The sequence below is a fragment of the Ipomoea triloba genome, chromosome 11, assembly GCF_003576645.1.
Source record: "Ipomoea triloba cultivar NCNSP0323 chromosome 11, ASM357664v1".
Lineage (NCBI taxonomy): Eukaryota > Viridiplantae > Streptophyta > Magnoliopsida > Solanales > Convolvulaceae > Ipomoea > Ipomoea triloba.
This window is the reverse complement of record NC_044926.1, coordinates 25,605,041-25,625,584: the sequence shown is the minus strand read 5'-3', so window position 1 is coordinate 25,625,584 and position 20,544 is coordinate 25,605,041. Positions and strand designations below refer to the sequence as shown.

Below are 20,544 nucleotides of genomic sequence, written 5' to 3'. Positions count from 1 at the left end.
CCGTTATAAACGAATTTAATAAAAAAATTAATTAGGAGATCATATTAAGAGTTTTGGATTATTATTATTATTATTATAATTATTACTATTACTATTATTATTATAATTATATATAAATATATTAGGGAAATTATATTAAGAGTTTTAGATTATTATTATTAGAGTATTATATTATTATTATTAGTATAACCTTAACAAAATAGATTTTAAATCGAGGTTACATAATTTAATACTATTATTTAATTTATTCAAGTATAGTAATCACCATTTTTAACTAATAGTTGTACATTGGGAAGACTCCAACTAAACCTATAGTATTGTGCAATTAATAATAAATATTAGTGATAATTGGAATCAATAATCGATAATTTATGGCAACAAAAATATTTTGGATACTTAATTGGTTTAATCATAGCATTAGAATTATAATCGGATCCAAAAATTGCTAAAATTTATTATTATTATTATTATTATTATTATTATTATTGACTAATAGGTTGTGAGGAAGACAATTATTAAAAAGTAGATAAAATTATTAAATTTAGTTTTACTTATATAAAGTAAAGCAGCACACAATACTTCTCTTTAAAAAAATATCAACTACACACTAAAAAATACAAATTTAATATAGAACTATCTCTTCATAATCTGCCAGTTTAACTATCTCTCTATAAGAAATAATAAAGCTACAGTTTTCTACATCTGCAATTGATAATAATAAAAGATAGTATAAGATAACAATAACTAACATCATATTAAAAATAAACTTCTACACCTACAAGATTAAAAAAGTTAACAGGAATTGATTAAAAAAATGCCACCAAGAATGTGACAATGGACACAAGTTTCTGTGTATTATAAATAATATAAGATGCATTTTAATAATAATAATAAATAAATAAAAAAAGAAATCTGATAGATGAATAAAAAAACCACACTAATCCAATCAATTCTAACAACTATTTAGAAAACACCCCAAAAACTTTCTCAACACATTTCTTCTACATACCTCAAACTCAGGAAGCAGATTATGAGACTGAGCAATCTTCTTCAAGAGAATCAACCAAGAATCCATCCTAGGATTTGGTGGCACCGCCCATCTTGGTTCCCTCCTTGCGGCCGAGCATCACCCTCTTTCAAATGGGGAACTCATAAAAAACAAATCATATTAAAAACTTAGAATATCATATACCAGGAACAATTAGAAATTGCTGGCTTCAAAACTCAATGGACCCGGTACAGATTGAGCAAAGGAGATCGAGGCTACCTCATCGTGACCCAAACCAACTGGCATCATCATTGAATTTGCACCATACGTGCCTTGTATCATCCATTGTTTCTTTACATCACATAACCAAAACCAAAATCAAATCCGTAAATAAACTTATCCATACTTTACCTGCATACAAATTCAAAAGATAGAGTGCAGGAAGATACATACCTACGGGTGAGGAGCTGGGCAGAAAACATTGAAAGGGTTTCAACATTTATAGATGATGTATATTTGTAACTTTATTTAGTAACAATAACAAAGAAAGAAAGAGAAAAGCTAAATAAACTAATAAATAAAGAAAAATGAACATAATCAAGCACCTAAATAACATATTAAAATAAAAATTCCTTAATCTATTCAATTAATTAATTACGAAAAATAAATATTCCTTAATCTATTCATTAATTCCTTAATTACGGATTGGGTTGAGTTCAGCCATAAATAACAAAATAAGAATTAATTTACTCTATCTATTGCTGATTTAAATGACTTAATTTTTTTTATTAATTGTTGACTTAATTGACTTAATTTTTTTATTAATTGTATTATTACTAAAATGCCCTTCAGTTTGGGCGGGAAAACTCTTTCAGGCACTTATGTTATTATATATATATATAATATAATATAATAATAATATATATAGATATAAATATAGATATATATACAATTCAATCAACGAGTATCACATACAAATTCATTTGTTTGCATCAACATCAAACAAAATAAAAAAATCAAATATAAAAAACCTGGATTAGGATGATTTGAATTTGTCAATCCAATCGGAGCATTGTCGTCCTCCGTCACTACCAACTCTTGCTGCGAAATCACCTTTTCCATTACGTAATGCCTGAAAATCCAGCCAATCCACTAGCTACGAACTAGAAAGCGAAATCGCAAAGACCAAAATTGCAAATATGAAACCGCCAATCTGAACAACGTAATTTTTAGTTAACGACCAAAATGGTAAAGTGATTACCAAAAAATAAACTGTTAACTCTGGTAGCAAAAAGACGTCGTTTTGGTATAAATTGCCGTCTTAGAGCCTCTTCTCATTTCGGTCACTTCTGGGCCGCTGTAATTACTGCCAAGTTGGAACAGTTCTCCACAGCCAGCCGGACAACCGCGATCTACTCCACCACAGGCGACCTCCAGCGCCGTCGACCAGCAACCGCACAGGTCACCGTCGTTCTCCGGCTGCTTCACCCCGTCAACCCAGTCGCTGCCAGCGAACTCCTGATCCCTCTCGATCGGCACTATTTTATTATTATTATTTTTTCAAAATCCTAGGAAACCCTACTAGGAAACGGACTACATCACACGCTTGTTGTTGGAAATGTTTGAAGGTTTAGTTCGGCAGTTGCTATTGGGTTACCTTGGCCAATACATTCGGGACATTCAAACGGAGCAGCTCAAGATTACTCTGTGGAACGGTAACTTGCTGATCATTTGAGAAAAGCACTCTTTTCCACTCCGTTTTACAAGTAATAGTAACAAAATTGACGAAGTGGAAACTTTTTTTTTTTTCTTTTTCTTTAATGTGATTACGTTTGGGCATTTTCATTTCTTTGTGCTGGAGTTTGAGCTTCTAATGACAGTTTAGGGCTAAATATTTTGATGGTTGGCAATACATAACAAATGATAAAGCAAATAGTTTTTTCTCTCTTTTAAATTTTTAATTCCTGTTATATTTATGACATATCTGTATCATGATCATTTCTAGCTACTTAAAATAATCTTAATTTTAGATAAAATTTACATTAACAATCATCTTACTATCGCAGAAGAAGTATTATTGGAAAATGTTGAGCTGATTCTTGAAGCTTTTGATTACCTTCAGTTCCCATTTGCTTTAAAGCAAGGTAAAGTCTCTGTACTTTTTCCATGTATTCTGCTAATTATTCCATTACAAGCACTTTTAGAATTCTTTAAAAACATCATTTAGTATTACTTGCCATAATTCCATTATAGTCTTATAGCTTGCAACTATTGCTGTATCTGAGCTTAGGTTATGCTTATGGAATTTTGTTCTCCAATTTACTAAATTTACCTTGCAACTGTTTGTTGTATGGTATTGTGGGAATTTGAATCATCACCTTTGAGAATAGTTTCCTTTTTAAAGAATAACAATATGAAAGTTATAAGCTGCATTATTTTTTGGGAGAGGGTGGGTGGAGGAGTAGATATTTTGATCTGTGTGCTGAAGGTAGAAAGTCAAGTTGTGCAAATCTATTTGGTGCTTTGGATGTAACTAACAGGAACAAGAGAAGTTAAGGAGAGAGAGAGAGAGAGAGAGAGAGAACCCAACATGTCTCTACCTTGAGGTGGAGAGGGGGTTGGCTCACTCCTCTTGTTATATTACTATTTAGAACTATGAAAGGGGAGTGAGTCATAGAGCCTTACCTCCTTACCTAAGATAGTTGAATAGGCTCACCCATGTACAATGAGAAAAGAATCCAGGGAAGCAGTAAACAAGGCTTACTCCATGATTTGACCTATCTAAGAAAGCAATAAGTTAGGACTTCCTTCTTTACATAGGATCCTATCTGAATGCGGGAATAGTGTCAGGAGTGATCTAATACAACCTGGGAAATCCGAGAGACAATCAATCCAGACATCAGAGCTCGGGGGTGACCCTAGGTGGCATTGTAGTTAGCCAATTAGTTCCCTTCCCTACAGCAATGTCATTGGATGATCAACTTCTTACTCATGAGGTTTTGTCTGTGGTGTACTGTATCATGGATCTTCTAGGAATTTCATGACTCATGGATCCTTGCATACGGACAGTGAGGAAGCTAGAGTTTGATTCAATCTCAACTTTGTCAGCCCTTGACACTTTAATGCCATTGCAAGTCAACTAAAATAGCGTGAACTTTGGCTTTTTTGTTATATTCATATAAAACCCAAACCTGAATACTTGTGCAATATCCTCCAATTTAATAAAGAAATTATAAAGGGGATGAGGGGTCTAAAACTTATTGAGAAGGCGGTTCCTTTGCCTTTTATGATCTAGGATTTATGGTTCATGAATCATGATTATGAGTTTAGAGTACTAAAGCATCTAACTTCATTTATCTAATTATCTTTATAGGTCATGTTGGCAAGTTGAGTATTAGGATTCCATGGAAAAAGCTTGGCTGGGATCCTGTTATAATCATCTTAGAGGATGTATTGATCTGTGCCTCCCAACGAGATGAAAAAGAGGTATTGTTTCACCATAGTATTGATATCTGATATCTTGCACTTCATATAAACCACTATTTATGCTTGTTTTCCTTTTAAACAGCTTTATTATACTATTAATTATTAGGCTATTAGCCAGATTTTTATACATGATCCTAAATTAAATGCCACCTAAGAATGATACAGAACTATAGTTTTTTAGTAGAAAAAAGTTTCAATAAGTAAAGTGGAGTTCCCTAGTTAATGGTATGCATTCAACAGAAAGAAAGGAAAAGATACAATTTGTCTGCTGAAATGCAGTAGGGGAAGAAAAATAATCTGAAAAGAAATCTCTCTGTTCCTTGCAGATCTGAAATAGCCATGCTGATACCTAAAGTTATTTTATCCCATAGGAATTAGGAAACACATTGGATTGTTTATCCTTGAAAAATTCTAGCATTGTAGTCTGACCAAATACCAAGTGATAGTGAACATAGCATATTTTCACAATGTTCCGCATTCAATACTCTAAAAAAACCTTGAAATTTAGTGGGAAGATTGTCATTGATTGAATCAAGGGATACAAAATTTTCCCCACATACATTAAATAACATTCATACTTCCCTTATGGTTGCACAATTCATAAAGAACTAATCATGAGTTTAATTTGATATTGTTGCTATTAAATGGCATTGATAGATTATATGGATTTTATGTGCCAAAAGGCTTTTTTTTTGGTAATATCTTGTTAGACAGCCCAAATGTTATATTATCATTGCTTCATCCCTTGAGTGAAAAAGATATTAAAGAACCCTATTGCCATCACTCTCAAGTCTGGAATGCTTTCGACCCATGTTCTCCTCCTCTATGTGAATTATCTTGCAATTATTTTACTCCTGCTGATGGCAGTGGAGCATGGATGCTGTTGAGAAAAGAGAATTTGCAGGAAAAAAGGCCAAACTTGCTGCGGCTGAACTTGCAAAGTTATCTAGACGTGTCTGTGGTAAGTAATTTAACTTTATTGAGGTGATTTTTAAGGCGGTATATACTCTGCCATCTGTTTTTGCATTGTTAATTTCATTACTACATTCTTGCGTATGACCTTGTGAGATGTATTACATTGTTTTGGTTGTCTAATTATTTTTTTAGTTTCTTTTTTTCATGGCTTTTCCAACAATAAATCCAAAATAACTTGTAGGATGTTCATTGTATGAGGCTGGTTTACTTACCTTCTCTTTTTCTTAAAGTTTGCCTTTGACTTCCTGTTATTTATGCCTTTTATGTAACTGATGGCATCCCTAATGAGTTGGTGTAACTTCTTATTTCTTGTGATTGTTAACTGTTAACATGTACCATTTACCTGACACCAATAAATTTGGGCATTTAGCCTATCCATTTTGTTCACACTTTAGATCTCTCTGGAGAATATCTACCAAAATGTGTGATTATTGAAAATATTTTAACTTGGTTGATAGTGTGTCTGCAGATAGTCAGTCTGGAAATTCATTTATTTCACACATTGCTGCAAAGGTAGTATTGATAGCCTGCTTCAAATAAGTACCTTTACTGGGTTATTTGGTTTATCCTTAATGAATTATTTTTTCTTATTCCAGTTTATTTTCACTTTCACTTTCATAGATTCTTGACAGCATCCAAGTGTCTATTAGAAACATGCACGTTCTCTATCGTGATATGCTGACTACATCGGTATAATTCTATTTCCTTAGCATTCATTATCTTGTTTTGTTTTCGTCTTTCATTTTCATTTTTGTTTTTATTCATAAATTAATGTTGGTACTTTTACTGTACTCGCATGCTCATTATGCTGGACATTGTTGTTTGTTATTCACTCTGTCTCTCGCTGCCCCACTTCCTCTATTCCATGTGCTCTTGGTTTTTATGCTCTGAAGGTTGGAAAACATAGTTACTAGATGCTGAGTGGTTTGGAGATGAGTATTTAAAAGGGTCAATTTATTGACACCATGGTTATCAAGGCGTCGCCTAGGCATGAATTGGCATGTGCGTTTTTGTCTGTTTTGTTTAGAATTATTTGAAATTTCTTAATCTACAATCATTGCAATGCAGTATAGGTGGTTGTGAATTGTGATACAGAGCAACCTTAACAAGAACGGGTAAAAACTTAAACAAATTTCTTAACAAGAAAACAACTTCCAATAGGATTCAAATAATACATAATCTGACTTTCAACCAGAAAGATCTAGTTTAAATAGAAATGTAAGGAAAGTGTTTGAAACATTAAATGCATGACAATGGGAAAGAAAATAAGATTAAGGAAATGCAGATATTGAGATTTGAGAATAATTTAAAGTTCTAGCTGCCAAAACTGTAGGACTCTTAGACTTCCCGTGTACTCCATCAGGTTGTCAGTGAAGTCACAACTATAGGAGTAGTGAAGCACTGAAGCATAATAACTAGGAAATAGGTGTAATGCATCTGGTAGGCAGTAGTTTACCTGGAAACTTGTGCATTAGCCCTCAAGTTTGCTGGTTCTTGGCATTTATGCTGCTGTGTGTTCTTTTATGGTTGTTTCCTTTATATGAATTTTCATTGATGAACTCTGCTTTGATTTATTATTTTTTTTCCAGGCAGTGACTGTATTTGGTTTGAAGTTTTCAAGCTTGACAATTATGAAGCAACATTTTCCTGGGTATTATTCTACTTTTTGATGCTCTAATTACCTAAGTGCTTTCTGTAGAGGATAAATATATAAAATAATAAATGTTTACTTAATGGTTTAAACTTTTAGTTTAGGTGGTATACATACTTCATAGGCTATTAGCCCTAGGTTCAAATCCTACTTGCTACCCATCAATTCATGTGTTTTGCCCATAAAAAAATCCCCTTCATATTAAGCTTTTAATAGAGGTGGAACACACACTTCAATACTTTCTTCCCTCAGGAATAATAGGAGGAAGTAGAAAACCATTATCATATCTTTCATAAATGGATAAACCTAATGTTTCAACCTTAGGAGGTTGCTTATGAGATGAGTGAAAAATAGATGAAATCTTTTCAGTATAATGCATTAGATTTTCTTCATACATCTTACAAATTGATGAGCATGGATGCTTAATTTGTGGTAATTACTTGCCGTAATACTTTTTTTTTTCCCTTTTCATGGGTCATGCGCAGTTTGCGCAATCCTTCCAGTTTTTATGATGCTTTTGAACCGTTTGATTCTTATATTTTTCTTTTCAGGTCTTCTACTGGGAAAGTAAGGGGAGGCCAAGTGAACAAAATTGTTGAAGTTCAAGGGTTGGAACTTTACTGCAATACTTTTCAAGGATCTGATAAGTTGATGAGTGTGGACAGTGCTGTGGGTTCCAAAATTTGGGGGGGTGCACTATTGCAAGCTAATGAAAAAGTTAATTTATTGGCTCCATTGGATGTTACCCTGTCTCTTTCGGTATGTGGCATGTATTTTCCTTATCTTAAGCTACTGAAATTTCATCACCCTGATTACTATTAAAGGCAAATCCATTTCAAAAGTGTATTGTTCTCTTGGAACATTCTTGTTGGGTTAGAATCTGCTTAAGTTGATCTATTATTCTTTTATCTGTTCTCTTGCTTCTTTGATATTGAAAACAGGCCCCTATTGAGTTTGTTTTTCTCTTTTTCATATCTTTCTACAATTTCAGTCATAAGAACATGGTTTTGGAAGTCCATAAAAGCTATGATTTTTAAGAATTCTGAAAAATGGTCATTTACTATGCTTGCATCGGGTTAAATCATGGCTTTTGTTACTTGGGTGGGCAAGTCTTCTTTGCTAATAACACTGGAAGAGTCAATAGATCATCTGAATGCCTATGATTTCTGTATTGCTAATATTTACCTTTTTGCATATAGGTGAATCGATCAGGGGGGCTTGATAGCAGTGCTCCACAGTATTCAGTAAATGTTGAATTAAACAACGTGGTTTGTACTATTCTTTCTTCTTTTGCATTGTAAGCAATGTGATTACTTGTAAGTAAAGTGATGATTACCAACTTATTTATTGGTTATGTTTTTAGCACATTTATGTGGATGAGGTTCAAATACAACAAATCTTGAGCTTCTGTGATTATTTGTTGACATCTCAATTGCGAGAAAAGTAAGTAAAAACAAAATCTTTTTTCAGCCTCTTTGTTCACTTTGCAACTTCTCAAATGTTTTTCCGTCACTTAGTTTTTCTCTGCCTTTGTCTGAATACAGATTACCTTTCTTTAGAGTGTTGATTTTTCAATATGTTTGTAGGTATGGACGCTATCGGCCTTGGTGGAGTCCTATGGATAAGAAGCTGAAAGGGTGGCAGATAGCTTGGTGGCATTATGCTCAACAGTCTGTTCTCTTGGATGTTCGAAAAAGATTGAGGAAAATTTCCTGGAAGTACCTTGGAGAGAGGCTGTAAGTTGGAGAGATGTAGTAAAATGTCAATTCATTGATTCAATAACTATGTTTGAACAGTATGCGCTGCTATTTTGGTTCTGTGGCTCTCTGCTGAATTTATTTATTTGTCACTATGGAAATATAATCCAAGATTTGAATCTATTGGCAGAAATCGTCGTCGAAAGTATGTGAACTTGTACAAGACAAAACTGAAATTCCTTCATCAAGACCAGGTAAAAATTTTTAGGGATAAACTACAAATAAGCCACCGTACTATTTGGGAAAGCAATTAGGCCATCGAACTCGAATAACCCTCAAATAAGCCACTGAACTCGGAAAAACAAAGCAATTAAGCCACTGAAATCGGAAAAAAGAGCAATTAACCCATTTTTAAAATTTCCGGCGAAATTTTCCGGCATCGGCGACTATTTCCGGCAACCTTGCTACCATTTCCAGTGACTGAAGTCGTCGCCGGTCGCCGGAAATGGTCGCTGGTGCTGGAAAATTTTGCCAGAAATTTTAAAAATGGGTTAATTGCTCTTTTTTCCGATTTCAGTGGCTTAATTGCTTTGTTTTTCCGAGTTCAGTGGCATATTTGAGGGCTATTCGAGTTCGATGGCCTAATTGCTTGTTCCCAAATAGTACCGTGGCTTATTTGTAGTTTATCTCTAAAAATATATTATTACATTTATTACATAACAAATTATTTTTTATTGCTATATTATCCAATAGCAGCAAATCTTTTTGCCAACCTTTTTCATCCCTTCACTTGCCTTCCTAAGTTGCATCTTAGTTCTTACTTTGTTTGACAGTTGATTTTACATTCCTAAAATTGTTATCTTCATATTATCTGCCAAAATGCTAGTTGGTATCTACTTGTTACCAAAATCATTTGATGAATGTGTAAAAACGAATCTGTTACCTCTAAATTTTTATTCTTCATAAAAACTCTTGCTCATGATTATCAGGTGATTGCTGAAGATGTGATGCAAATGCTAGAGGAAATAGAGAAAGAATCTGATATTGATGAGATCTTAAGTTACAGATTTGTTGCAGAGCGTGAGCTGCAGGTAACTGTGATGCATAGAATAGCTTTACGTAGCATACATTGTCAATTTAGCAGTGCATGTAAGTTTTAATTTTTACTTGGAAGTTTAGCTTAAGAATACAAAAAGAATTGAAGCATTAAATCTATCATTTTTAAGAAATAAGAATCACATGATAAACACGTTCAATCTTGTTCTTTCTCCTGGTCTAAAAGATTTTTTTTTAGTCATTTTAAATTCTTAGTTTCAGTTAAGAAAAAATTTTCTCACACTGTTTGCAGGACGTTTTACTTGCTTCCTCGTCTAACAGTGTGAATACTGGTAAACCTATCGAAGATGAAAAGCCATTCAGCAGGCCCCGTGGATGGTTGAATTGGTTATCTCATGGGATGCTTGGGGCTGGTGGTACAGATGATTCTAGCCAATTTTCGGGCATTATTTCAGATGATGTAATCAAGGTAAGCACATTCCTCTCTTTCTTCTAGTCTGAGTAATGCAACATAAAAATGGTACATGTTTAGTATGATTACTATTTTGTTTTGTCATCAACCAAGAATTTTGGCATCTGTTAGTGCAGGATATCTATGAAGCAACTAAGTTCCAGCCTGTACAATCTCTAAATGTGGATGCTGCAGAAAGTGCCAAAGGCTGTATATCATCAATCATGTTCAGCATTAATCAACTTTCAGTTGCTTTGCAGAGCATGTATGATTTCTTTTAATAAACTTTTTGTCAATCTTGTTATTATCTGAACATGCAATTTAGAAGTTAAATTGCCAGACTCGTTTCTTGTAACAACTATGCCAGTTTAGCCAGCCTTTCTCTATTTGTCATTTGAATGGCCCTTCAAGCATAAGAACTTTAATACTTGTTTTTTTAGTTTTCTTTATAGCCTAGCTGCCAATAATAGGCTATGATGCACATACATTGACCTGTATTTGTATGCATATGCTGGTACTTTTTGTTGCTGTTTTTCTATGTTAAGCTACTTAACTGTTATATATGTCAATTGTCTCCCTCCACCCCCTTTTTGTAGGAAATTGGGTTGTGCCATTGCCCATCTTATGCTGAATGAGATTTCAATTGGATTTGAGACATGGGAGGAAGAGGCAGTAATTAGTGCCAGAATTAGCTCTGGTGAGATGCTGAATCCTGTCAACAAGGGACTCATCCTACTCATGAGGGTTAGTATTCTTTGCCAAATTCAACTTTGGCAACTAATGTGGAATTTTCAACTTTTGGTCCTTCAACTAATGTGGAATTTTCACTTTATTGTCTTGGTTCAAAAACTGGGAAGGACTTACCCCTCAATTTTCACAACATATATCAGTCCTTCCATTTGGGTTTACTGAAAACCAGTATGAAATGTTAATTTCCGTACACTTTTCAACAGCGGGAGGGGAATTTCTGTATTGTTACTTGATGTAGCTAGAGCACTGAATTTTTCAAGTTGAGCTCAAAAATATTTTTAGGCTTGATCAATAAATGAGTTCAGTTGAGCCTTTTTTGATTAATAAGCAAGCCAAACTTGGCTTGGTTACATCTCTAATGTCATTAGATACAATGAATGATTTCAAGGATCGTAATGAATACAGTTTATTTTTATTATGGTAAATGAATGGAAATGTTTGATCAGCAGATCTTGATTATTTATTAGAGTATTTCTTTTTCTCGTTTCACAAATGTAAAAAGAGTTTAACATTTCAAGAGGGCTACACAAGCAATTAGGGCTTGGACTAAAGCTGGGACACCCCTAAAATAAAAATAAAAAAGTCAAAAGGACTAAAGTAGGTACTTTAGTGAACTACTCAGCTTCGAGTCGCTCTCTGAGTAAAGTCCAAGCTCCAAAAGCAGCCTCTTTGTAGCAATGTCAAACTCCAAGCTATCAAGTAGTTGTAAATTTTGCGCACAATATGTTTTATCTACAATGCTAGTTGAAATTATATGCCAGACTTTGTTAAAAATTAAGGAGTCTGAAGGTCCACAGGGTGGCACTTTCTGCCAGTATGCATAAGTTATATGTATTTTGCAATAGACTAGAGTAGTTGGAGATATGGTAGATTGGCAACTGAATGACTAGATTGATAATAACTTAGTAGAATGAGTAACAAGAACATAGTAAGTATAGGATAAGAGAGATAAAAGAGCCTAGATTCATAACTCTTGAAACCTGAGTTGTTTGATATAATTATGGAACTATTACTCTTCAACTAACCCCCGAGATTTTAGCATTTGGTAATTAGCAAATTGGTAAAGCACTTTATACTATTGTACAAATTTTGTTAGTTTCTAATAGAACTCTCTTGTAAAATTTGTGTGTAGTGGAATGGTGGTTTCCTTTTCATTTTGTGAATATGAGAGAATAGAGTATATTTGTATATTTCTCTGTGTATAGAACTGTACAGACTACCACTACTTATACATAAATAGTAGATAATCTAATGGGCTTATCTACAAACGGGCTTAGGGTTCAACACTCCCCCTCAAGCTGGAGAGTATAGATTATATGCTCCAAGCTTGTTACAAATATGTCCAACTCTAAGAGCTCTAAGAGACTTTGTTAGGATATCAGCCAACTGATCTGCAGAGTTGACAAAGCTAGTCTTAACACTCCCAGACACAATTTTCTCCCTAATAAAGTGGCAGCCAACCTCAATATGTTTGGTCCTCTCATGAAAGACTGGATTTGAGGCAATATGAAGAGCTGCTTGGTTGTCACATATCAATGTCATTTGAGCAACCTGGCCACACTGTAACTCTTGAAGTAATGCTTCAGCCACATCAACTCACACGTGACAAGAGCCATGGCACGGTATTCAGCTTCAGCACTGGATCTGGTAACAACATCTTGTTTCTTACTCTTCCAAGATATAAGATTACCACCAATGAGTACACAGTAACCTGAGGTAGACCGTTTGTCAAAAGGACAACTAGCCCAGTCTGCATCAGAATATCCCACAACTTGAGCATGTCCTCTATCTTCATATAGTAAACTTGCCTTGGGGCTCTTTTGATGTAACTTAGAACCCGAACAGCAGCATCCCAATGAGTATCACAAGGACTTTCAAGAAACTGGCTTAATACACTGACTGCAAAGGAAATATCTGGTCGAGTGATTGTGAGATAATTCAGTTTCCCGATTAGTCTCTTGTATCTCTGTTGGTCAGGCAATGGCTCCCTTGTCCTGGTAGAAGTTTAACATTTGGATCTATTGGATTATCCATAGGTCTACAATCCAACAAACCAGTTTCTTCTAAGATATCCAAGACATACTTCCTTTGAGAAATAACTATACCACTGTGAGACTGAGCTACTTCAATTCCAAGGAAATATTTCAGCTTGCCCAAGTCCTTAGTCTGGAACTGACTGAAGAGATACTCTTTCAGTTTAGATATGCTTTCTTGATCACTACCTGTAATAAAAATGTCATCTACATACACAAGATATATGCATTTCCCATTAGAATGGCGATAGAACACAGAATGATCAACTTCACTCCGGACCATACCAAACTCACACACCACGGAGCTAAATCTCCCAAACCAAGCCCGTGGAGACTGCTTTAAACCATACAAAGAGCGGCGAAGCTTACAAACCAAACCAGATTCCCCCTGAGCAACAAACCCAGGTGGTTGCTTTATATAAACCTCTTCCTTAAGATCGCCGTGGAGGAAAGCATTCTTGATATCTAACTGGTGTAGGTCCCAATGGTTAATGGCAGCCAGAGACAACTGTAAGCGGTCTGATGCAATTTTAGCTACAGGAGAAAAAGTATCAGTATAATCCAAACCAAAAATCTGAGTGTAGCCTTTGGCCACCCGCCGTGCCTTAAGGCGATCAATTTTGCCATCAGGGCCCACCTTCACAAAGTGCCGCTTGAGTGATGGAGAATAACACCTATAACCCTTTTGTAGTCGGGAATAGCCTAGAAACACACACTTGACAGCTTCGACCGCCCAGGTGTCATGTCATGAACAAAACAAACACACCCAAAAACTCGAGGAGGAAGAGGAAAAAGATCAACAGAAGGATACACAATGGAATACGGAGTAAGGTTGTTTAAAACAGAGGATGTCATGCGATTGATCAAATAACATGCAGTAAGAATAGCATTAGCCCAAAAATGGGAAGGGACATGAAAATGCAATAGCATAGTACGAGCAATTTCTACCAGATGCCTATTTTTCCTCTCAGCAACCCCGTTCTGTTGAGGTGTGTAAACACATGACTTTTGGTGTAACATACCCCGAGATTGCATAAATGATTGAAATGGGACAGAAAGATACTCTTTGGCATTGTCACTGCGTAAAACACGAATGGGAGTACCAAATTGGGTTTGTATTTCATTGCAGAAATTTTGAAAAAAATGGAACAACTCAGAACGATTTCTCATAAGAAAAACCCAAGTACACCTCGAATAATCATCAATAAAGGTTACAAAATAATGGAAACCTAAAGTAGAATTGACTCGATAAGGACCCCAAACATCTGTATGCACTAAATCAAAGAGGGACACATCCTGTTTATTGACTCTTCTTGAAAAAGAGTCAACAGAAAGACGTGGAACTATCCGTTGAAGTTTGGAGAGACTCAGATGACCAAGACGGCTATGGATAAGCATAGGAGAATCTGTGGATGCACTGGCAGCAACACCCCCTCGCATGTAATAGAGACCCTGTGACTCAAGCCCGGTGCCAATCACCTTCCCTGTACTGCGATCCTGCACAACAACCGAATCAGTACAAAAGGTTATAGAGCAGTTAAGGGTACGGGTGATTTTACTCACAGAAATAAGGTTGAAAGGACTATTGGGTACATATAACACAGACTCTAAAGGAAAAGAAGGAATAGGTGAAGCCTGGCCAACACCAACAGCTGGTGTTTGATGACCATTAGCTAAAGTAATCATGGGTAAAACTTTAGACTTGGAAACATTAGACATAAGCGAGACATTACCAGAAATGTGATCTGAGGCATCTGAGTCCAGTATCCAAGTATTAGGAGTACTGGTATGAGAGAGACAAACAAGTGAAGAGGTACCAGGTTTGGGAGGAGGTGTGGGAGTGACATCTCGGGAGGCTTTAAACTGGAGGTACTCTTCATAGTCATTTGGGGCGAAACTACTGTGAGCCTGAGCCTATGAACCAGTGGTCTGCACCATATTGACAGAACGTGGGGTTTGCCATGTAACTTCCAGCAGCGATCCTTGGTGTGTCCCACCTTGTTACAGTACTCACATCGCGGACGGGCACCACGACGACCACCATTGTTACTAGTGTGTCCAGATAGCTCCTTCTCTGCCGTTCGAGAGACTAAAACGGATGAATCTCCAATAGACTCAACAGAAGGAGCAGATGCAACTTTGAGCAGTCTAGCAGCGGTTTCATTCAAGGTGGGTACAGTAGGACTAGCCAAAATTTGATCACGAACATGTGCGAGGTCAGGACGAAGGCCAGCCAGAGCAAGTACCATAAAAAACTTGTCACATTGCTTAATGTGATCATCAGCAGTCTTCTTGTGTGGCATAAGGTTATGGTATTCTTGCTGTAATGCTTCGATCTGACCTAAATATTCAGGCATACTTATATCAGCAGTTCCACGAAAATTAAGAATATTCATGACCAAAGAATAAAGTCCTTGTACATCATTGGTGTATAGAGACTTTGCTTTATTCCAAACTTCATAGCAAGTCTCATATGCCTTGTAAATGATATGGAGTTTAGGATCAATGGACTGCCATAACATATTACATAACAAGGCATCTACCTTCTCACATTCATCTTTGTTTTCTTTAACATCCTCAACCTTCACATCTAAATGGGTAGACATACCCTAACCTTTGAACCAAAGTTTGACAGAAGCAGCCCATGATGCATAGTTCTCACCTCCAATCAACTTGTCCACAGTAATAGTAGGGTAGGAAGTAAAAGAAGGTGTAGATGATGCCATAATATGCAAAAAGGGAGAAAGAAACACACTGTTTTGAGGGTCGCCGGAAAAAGGCGACGGCGATCGGCGACCGGTGGCCGGCGGCGGAAACGAGCGACACTGACAGGTGCGTCTCCTCAAGCCGAGGCCGACGGTGGTGATGGCGGCTCGATCGGCGACCGGAGGGAGGAGATCTGGCCGGAAAACCTCTGGACTTCCCAACGGCGGTGGTGGCGCGTGCGGCGGCGGACGGTGACCGGGTTTGGAGCAGATCACTCGCGACGGCGTTCCTGAGGGGCTTGTGGTGTTAGTTTGGAGAAAAAACCACGAGGCGAGGGTGGAACGTGAAAGGTTGCGGTGATCTGTTGAACTTCCTGCGAGGCGGCGGTAATTGGGTCCTAGGGTTTAGGCTCTAATACCATGTGAATATGAGAGAATAGAGTATATTTGTAAATTTCTCTGTGTATAGAACTGTACAGACTACCACTACTTATACATGAATAGTAGATAACCTAATGGGCTTATCTACAAACGGGCTTAGGGTTCAACACATTTTGATGAACTTTTGCTTGATTTTATAACTATGAACACTTATTTTTAGAGTTGATTTCCTTGTAAATTTTGACTTATTATATGATGAAAAATTGCCCAGCTTTCATCAATTAGTTTGCTTGTTGATGTGAAGTTTCTGAGCTGATCTCAATCTTTTCCAGATGAACCATGGTGAACGCATATTTGACATTCCACAGCCTTTTGTTAATATCCATGTTGATGTTTCTTCTCCACAGAGAGATGCCAACCTATCAGTTAAGGTACTTGAGGATATACCCTTCTTTAAAACCTGTCATTATTCTAAAGATTTTAACTTCTTTTTCATCATTCATCTGATTGTTTTGGTCCACGAATTTTCAATACAGGCCATAATTCAGCCGCTGGACGTGACGTATGATGCAGAATTTGTAAAGAATATTCTGGCTCTTTTATATGTTGTGAACGAGTTCAAGTCTTTGAATTACAGGGTAAGGATATTCATGTTGTGTAGTTCTAATAGATCTATTCCCAGACTTGATAATTATGGTAGGAATGGTTGATGTCGAGGCTGGTATATGTTATTCCTCGTTGGATGTAGCATTTCTTTAGCCATTGTTAGTTTTAAAGGTGGCTGTAATGTTATGTGTATTTATGTTTTATTATAGTAAATCCTGGAAAGGTTGTGTAATGATTACCTGACAATGATGTTTTCCTCATTAGATCCTGTTATCCATGAATGGGATTGACAACATCAAACCCAGACTTCTGTCTAAGGTTGAGTAAGTATTGCCTATGAATGCATTTCTTTGCGTTATAAGTTCTGATATGCACTGTTAGTCTGCCACTCATAGTTTTATTTCCTTTATTTCTTTACAGCTATATTTTATCAAGTCGCAAGAAGATTATTTGGGATGCTAGTTTCGCAGCTGTTGTTATCAACTTTCCCTGGAAAAATGCAAACTCTGAAGTGCACAAACTGGTATTTATTTTAATTCATAATTGGTTCAAATAATTATTTCTCGTTTCATATATCCTTAGATGTAGTTCACACTATTTTGATTATGAAACTTTATCATGATGCCACATCATTTGCAAATCATTTTTTGTTGATTGGTTACTTGAAATGTTTAATTGATTTCATGGGCATGCATTGCAGTTAAATTCTGCATACGTTTCTCCACATTGAAGTTTGTTGTAGGCTATGAAAGATCTATCAAACTTTTGAGGATAAGTCTTGATACTATATTGTTTAGAATGCATTTAAACAATTTAGGTTATTCATCAATTATATTTTTCTAAATATGTGCCTTTATTCATCCTTCCTTATTTTGTTGAACAATAGCAGTGGATGCTTTTCTATGTTTTGAGATTTCCTCTTCAGAATTCTGTATGACAGATCACCTGACTGTGAAGGTCTACTGTTCTCTTCATTTCCTGGTTTAAGAATGTGTTTTCGGTGGCCTTCTGATTTTTACTTTTGTGATGTATTGAGAGAGTCATACATTGAAAAATTTGAGAGAAAGAAATGAGTTTATAGTGCCATAAGTTAGACTAGCTAATAGGTTGGATTCCACCTTTTAGTGTTCATTTGACCCATGTGCATTATGACCCGATTTTATTCATGGACTCAACTCCAGTCTATTTGCGTGTGGTCTCAACCCAATCTTAAATTCTAACTTGACTTTTTTATTTTTATTTTAAATCTCATTTAGTCCCTACTTGAAAGTGAAAAAACTTTTGAGGTTCGGATGTATCAAGAAGCAAACTTATTCAAACATTATGGAAATTTACCATAGATGTCTGACAATGCTGAATAAGTGCTCTCTCTTTAGTTCAAACTGATGTAATGCATCCAAGTCAAACTAGTTCCTCTTTAAGATTTTGGTATTTACTTTCCTCTTCAATGTACTTATTTGTTGGCCAAGAAAATTTTAACTAATTATCTGGATGGTAGAAATATTCCTTTCATTACAAATAAAGGATTCGGCTCGTATTATTCCATTCAAAGCTATAATTTCAACAAAAAGTAGCAGTAGCTTATTTTCATGTATCAATTTGCAATCCTTGAAATAGGGGGCCATGGGTAGGTCTACTCAAAGTATATATAGGAACTGGATCATCTAAAAATAGTTGCTCCTGTGAAAAATGATAATGAATCTCATTCGTCCATCACAAAATAGTAGACGGATGAGACCTATACTTAAATGAAAAGCATTGTGACATTTTTTAAATATGCAGAACTTTCATTAGATTATTTAGGATTCAAACAACGTTGTTTTGGGGGTAAAACACACATCACATTGGGGAAAATTCACATTTTTAGGGAAAAACCTGTTAAAATATGCAGAAGTTTGAATGAAAGATGTGGCATTTTTGTAAACATGTAGAAGTTTTTTCCATACATTAGTTTTGGATAAAATCATATCATTTTGAGAAAACTTGCATTGTTTTAGACTAAATACGCATTGGACTGACTTTCTTTACATGCATTGTTTTAGATTAAATACTCACTGTCCAAACACTCATTGTTTCAATCCAAACACACTCCGTTTTGGTCTAAACACACATGGCATAGATCAAGAAGCTTAAACATGAATCAGCTTGGATAAGTACACATATTTATTCATTCAAACTTTTTCATACTTTGTGATTGACGGTCAAGATTCATTCTCTATTTTCACAGGAGGCACTCTTTTTACCTGATTTCTCCCCTTCTTATATAATTAGAAATAGAAGAATATTATTGAGATGCAAAAACAATACAGGGAGTATAGTCACAAAAGGTGACATATTGCTCAATTTTGGAAAGAGAACAAACCCCTTCCTAAATAATTAGAGCATAACTACAATATAAGTGAAATTCAAGCCAAAAGCCTAGGTACAACCAAGGTATACAAAGATTGTTATATTATAGTTTCAGTGTCTATGTTTTGCAAGACAATTGGTTTATGTGCCTATGAGCAAATTGTTAGGAGTCCCAAATCCACCCTTTTTCTGTGCAGAGGTTATGTGAATGAACATATGATGCTTTCCCTTGTCAACTAAAACACCCTGTGCTATGTGGGAACTTTTACACTGGCTTTGCTGAGTGCTTTATTGATCAGTGTGGAATTATGTTTTCATCTATACTATATATGAGTTGTATATTGGACTCTGCCATTAGGTTCTCATATTGGCTAGGGATGTTTTGTAACTAATAATTTGGTTAAAGGTGACGTTTGAGTATTTATGCACTGTTTTTTCAAGACCAAGCAATCAAAGACCTGAATTTGGAAACTGTTAAGGTTCTTCTTGAATTGATTGCAGAGATTCCATTGGAACCAAGTATTGTAATATCTTTTAGTTGTGTTTCAAGAAAGAATATTATTGTTTTATTTATTGTAGAAACAAATACAACATATACAAATATAGAGGTTAATATCTGCCTGGCCCATTCTCATAGGGATATACTTAACAAGTTTGATTGTCATTCTTTACTATTTTCATGTTCTTTCATTCTTTTACCATCTATACCGTCTCAAAGATATGAGTTGGGCAGGTATTTGAAGTGGGCGAGTTGTCTTTTGTCTCTAAATATGATAAGGGATCTTTTACGGTAACTTCTGATTTCTCAGATGATTTTCTTGACGGTTATCTTCTCCAAGATTTCTATGAGCATTTTAAGATCAATATAAACAATTTTCAGGTCAGTGTCTTTTGGTTGTTATTTGAACACACTTTTAGTATGTTGGTGCAATGTTGTAGAAGGCGCTAGGCGCGCCTAGGCGGCCGAGTAATAATAATAAGAAAAACAGCACACCAAAAAAAAGTTGGCCGACTCGGGCGCCTAGTCGGCCGACCTAGGAGCGCCTAGCGCCTCAGCGGCCGCCTAGGCCGATTTTTGCAACAGTGTGCTGGTTATGTTAACAGAATAACCCTTCACATGCAAGTTATAAGTTGTCAAATTTTGCAGGTAAATTTATTGACTTCTTACTCTTCTGCGCCTCTCCCCCTTCTCGAAAAGTTTACTGGTTCTATTGCCCTGGCATTGTGCATTATTCCTGATGAACCAATATTGAAAAGACTTGAGGTTAGGATATTATTTGAAATATGCATGCTTAGATTACTTTATAGACTGCTATCCTGCGCTTATCTAGTAAATAAATTGCTTCCTTTCCAGAGCCACCCATTTTTTCCTGTAGTAAATAAAATGCTTAAGAAAGTTCATTAAAAGGCACTGGG

At 35.7% G+C, this 20,544-nt stretch overlaps 1 protein-coding gene across 6 annotated transcripts in view; it reads left to right on the top strand.

Annotated features, from left to right (window-relative positions):
• The first annotated feature begins 2,340 nt into the window (after positions 1-2,340).
• LOC115996484 overlaps positions 2,341-20,544 on the top strand; it is a 46,375-nt gene continuing 28,171 nt past the window's right edge. Inside the window, exons 1-22 of one of the 6 annotated variants that reach the window (XM_031235729.1) lie at positions 2,341-2,703; positions 3,055-3,132; positions 4,362-4,474; positions 5,342-5,435; positions 5,919-5,962; positions 6,071-6,139; positions 7,039-7,100; positions 7,652-7,859; positions 8,300-8,368; positions 8,464-8,543; positions 8,687-8,836; positions 8,988-9,051; positions 9,787-9,888; positions 10,146-10,322; positions 10,442-10,569; positions 10,901-11,048; positions 16,506-16,604; positions 16,710-16,811; positions 17,044-17,102; positions 17,200-17,302; positions 19,862-20,008; positions 20,276-20,392. In XM_031235729.1, coding sequence (XP_031091589.1) covers positions 2,607-2,703; positions 3,055-3,132; positions 4,362-4,474; positions 5,342-5,435; positions 5,919-5,962; positions 6,071-6,139; positions 7,039-7,100; positions 7,652-7,859; positions 8,300-8,368; positions 8,464-8,543; positions 8,687-8,836; positions 8,988-9,051; positions 9,787-9,888; positions 10,146-10,322; positions 10,442-10,569; positions 10,901-11,048; positions 16,506-16,604; positions 16,710-16,811; positions 17,044-17,102; positions 17,200-17,302; positions 19,862-20,008; positions 20,276-20,392 — 2,310 coding nt within the window. In that variant the 5' untranslated portion in view covers positions 2,341-2,606. Of the gene's footprint in view, positions 2,704-3,054; positions 3,133-4,361; positions 4,475-5,341; positions 5,436-5,918; positions 5,963-6,070; positions 6,140-7,038; positions 7,101-7,651; positions 7,860-8,299; positions 8,369-8,463; positions 8,544-8,686; positions 8,837-8,987; positions 9,052-9,786; positions 9,889-10,145; positions 10,323-10,436; positions 10,570-10,900; positions 11,049-16,505; positions 16,605-16,709; positions 16,812-17,043; positions 17,103-17,174; positions 17,303-19,861; positions 20,009-20,275; positions 20,393-20,544 lie in introns of those variants that run through there. The other 5 variants (XM_031235730.1, XM_031235731.1, XM_031235732.1 and 2 more) reach the window with 5 other exon arrangements.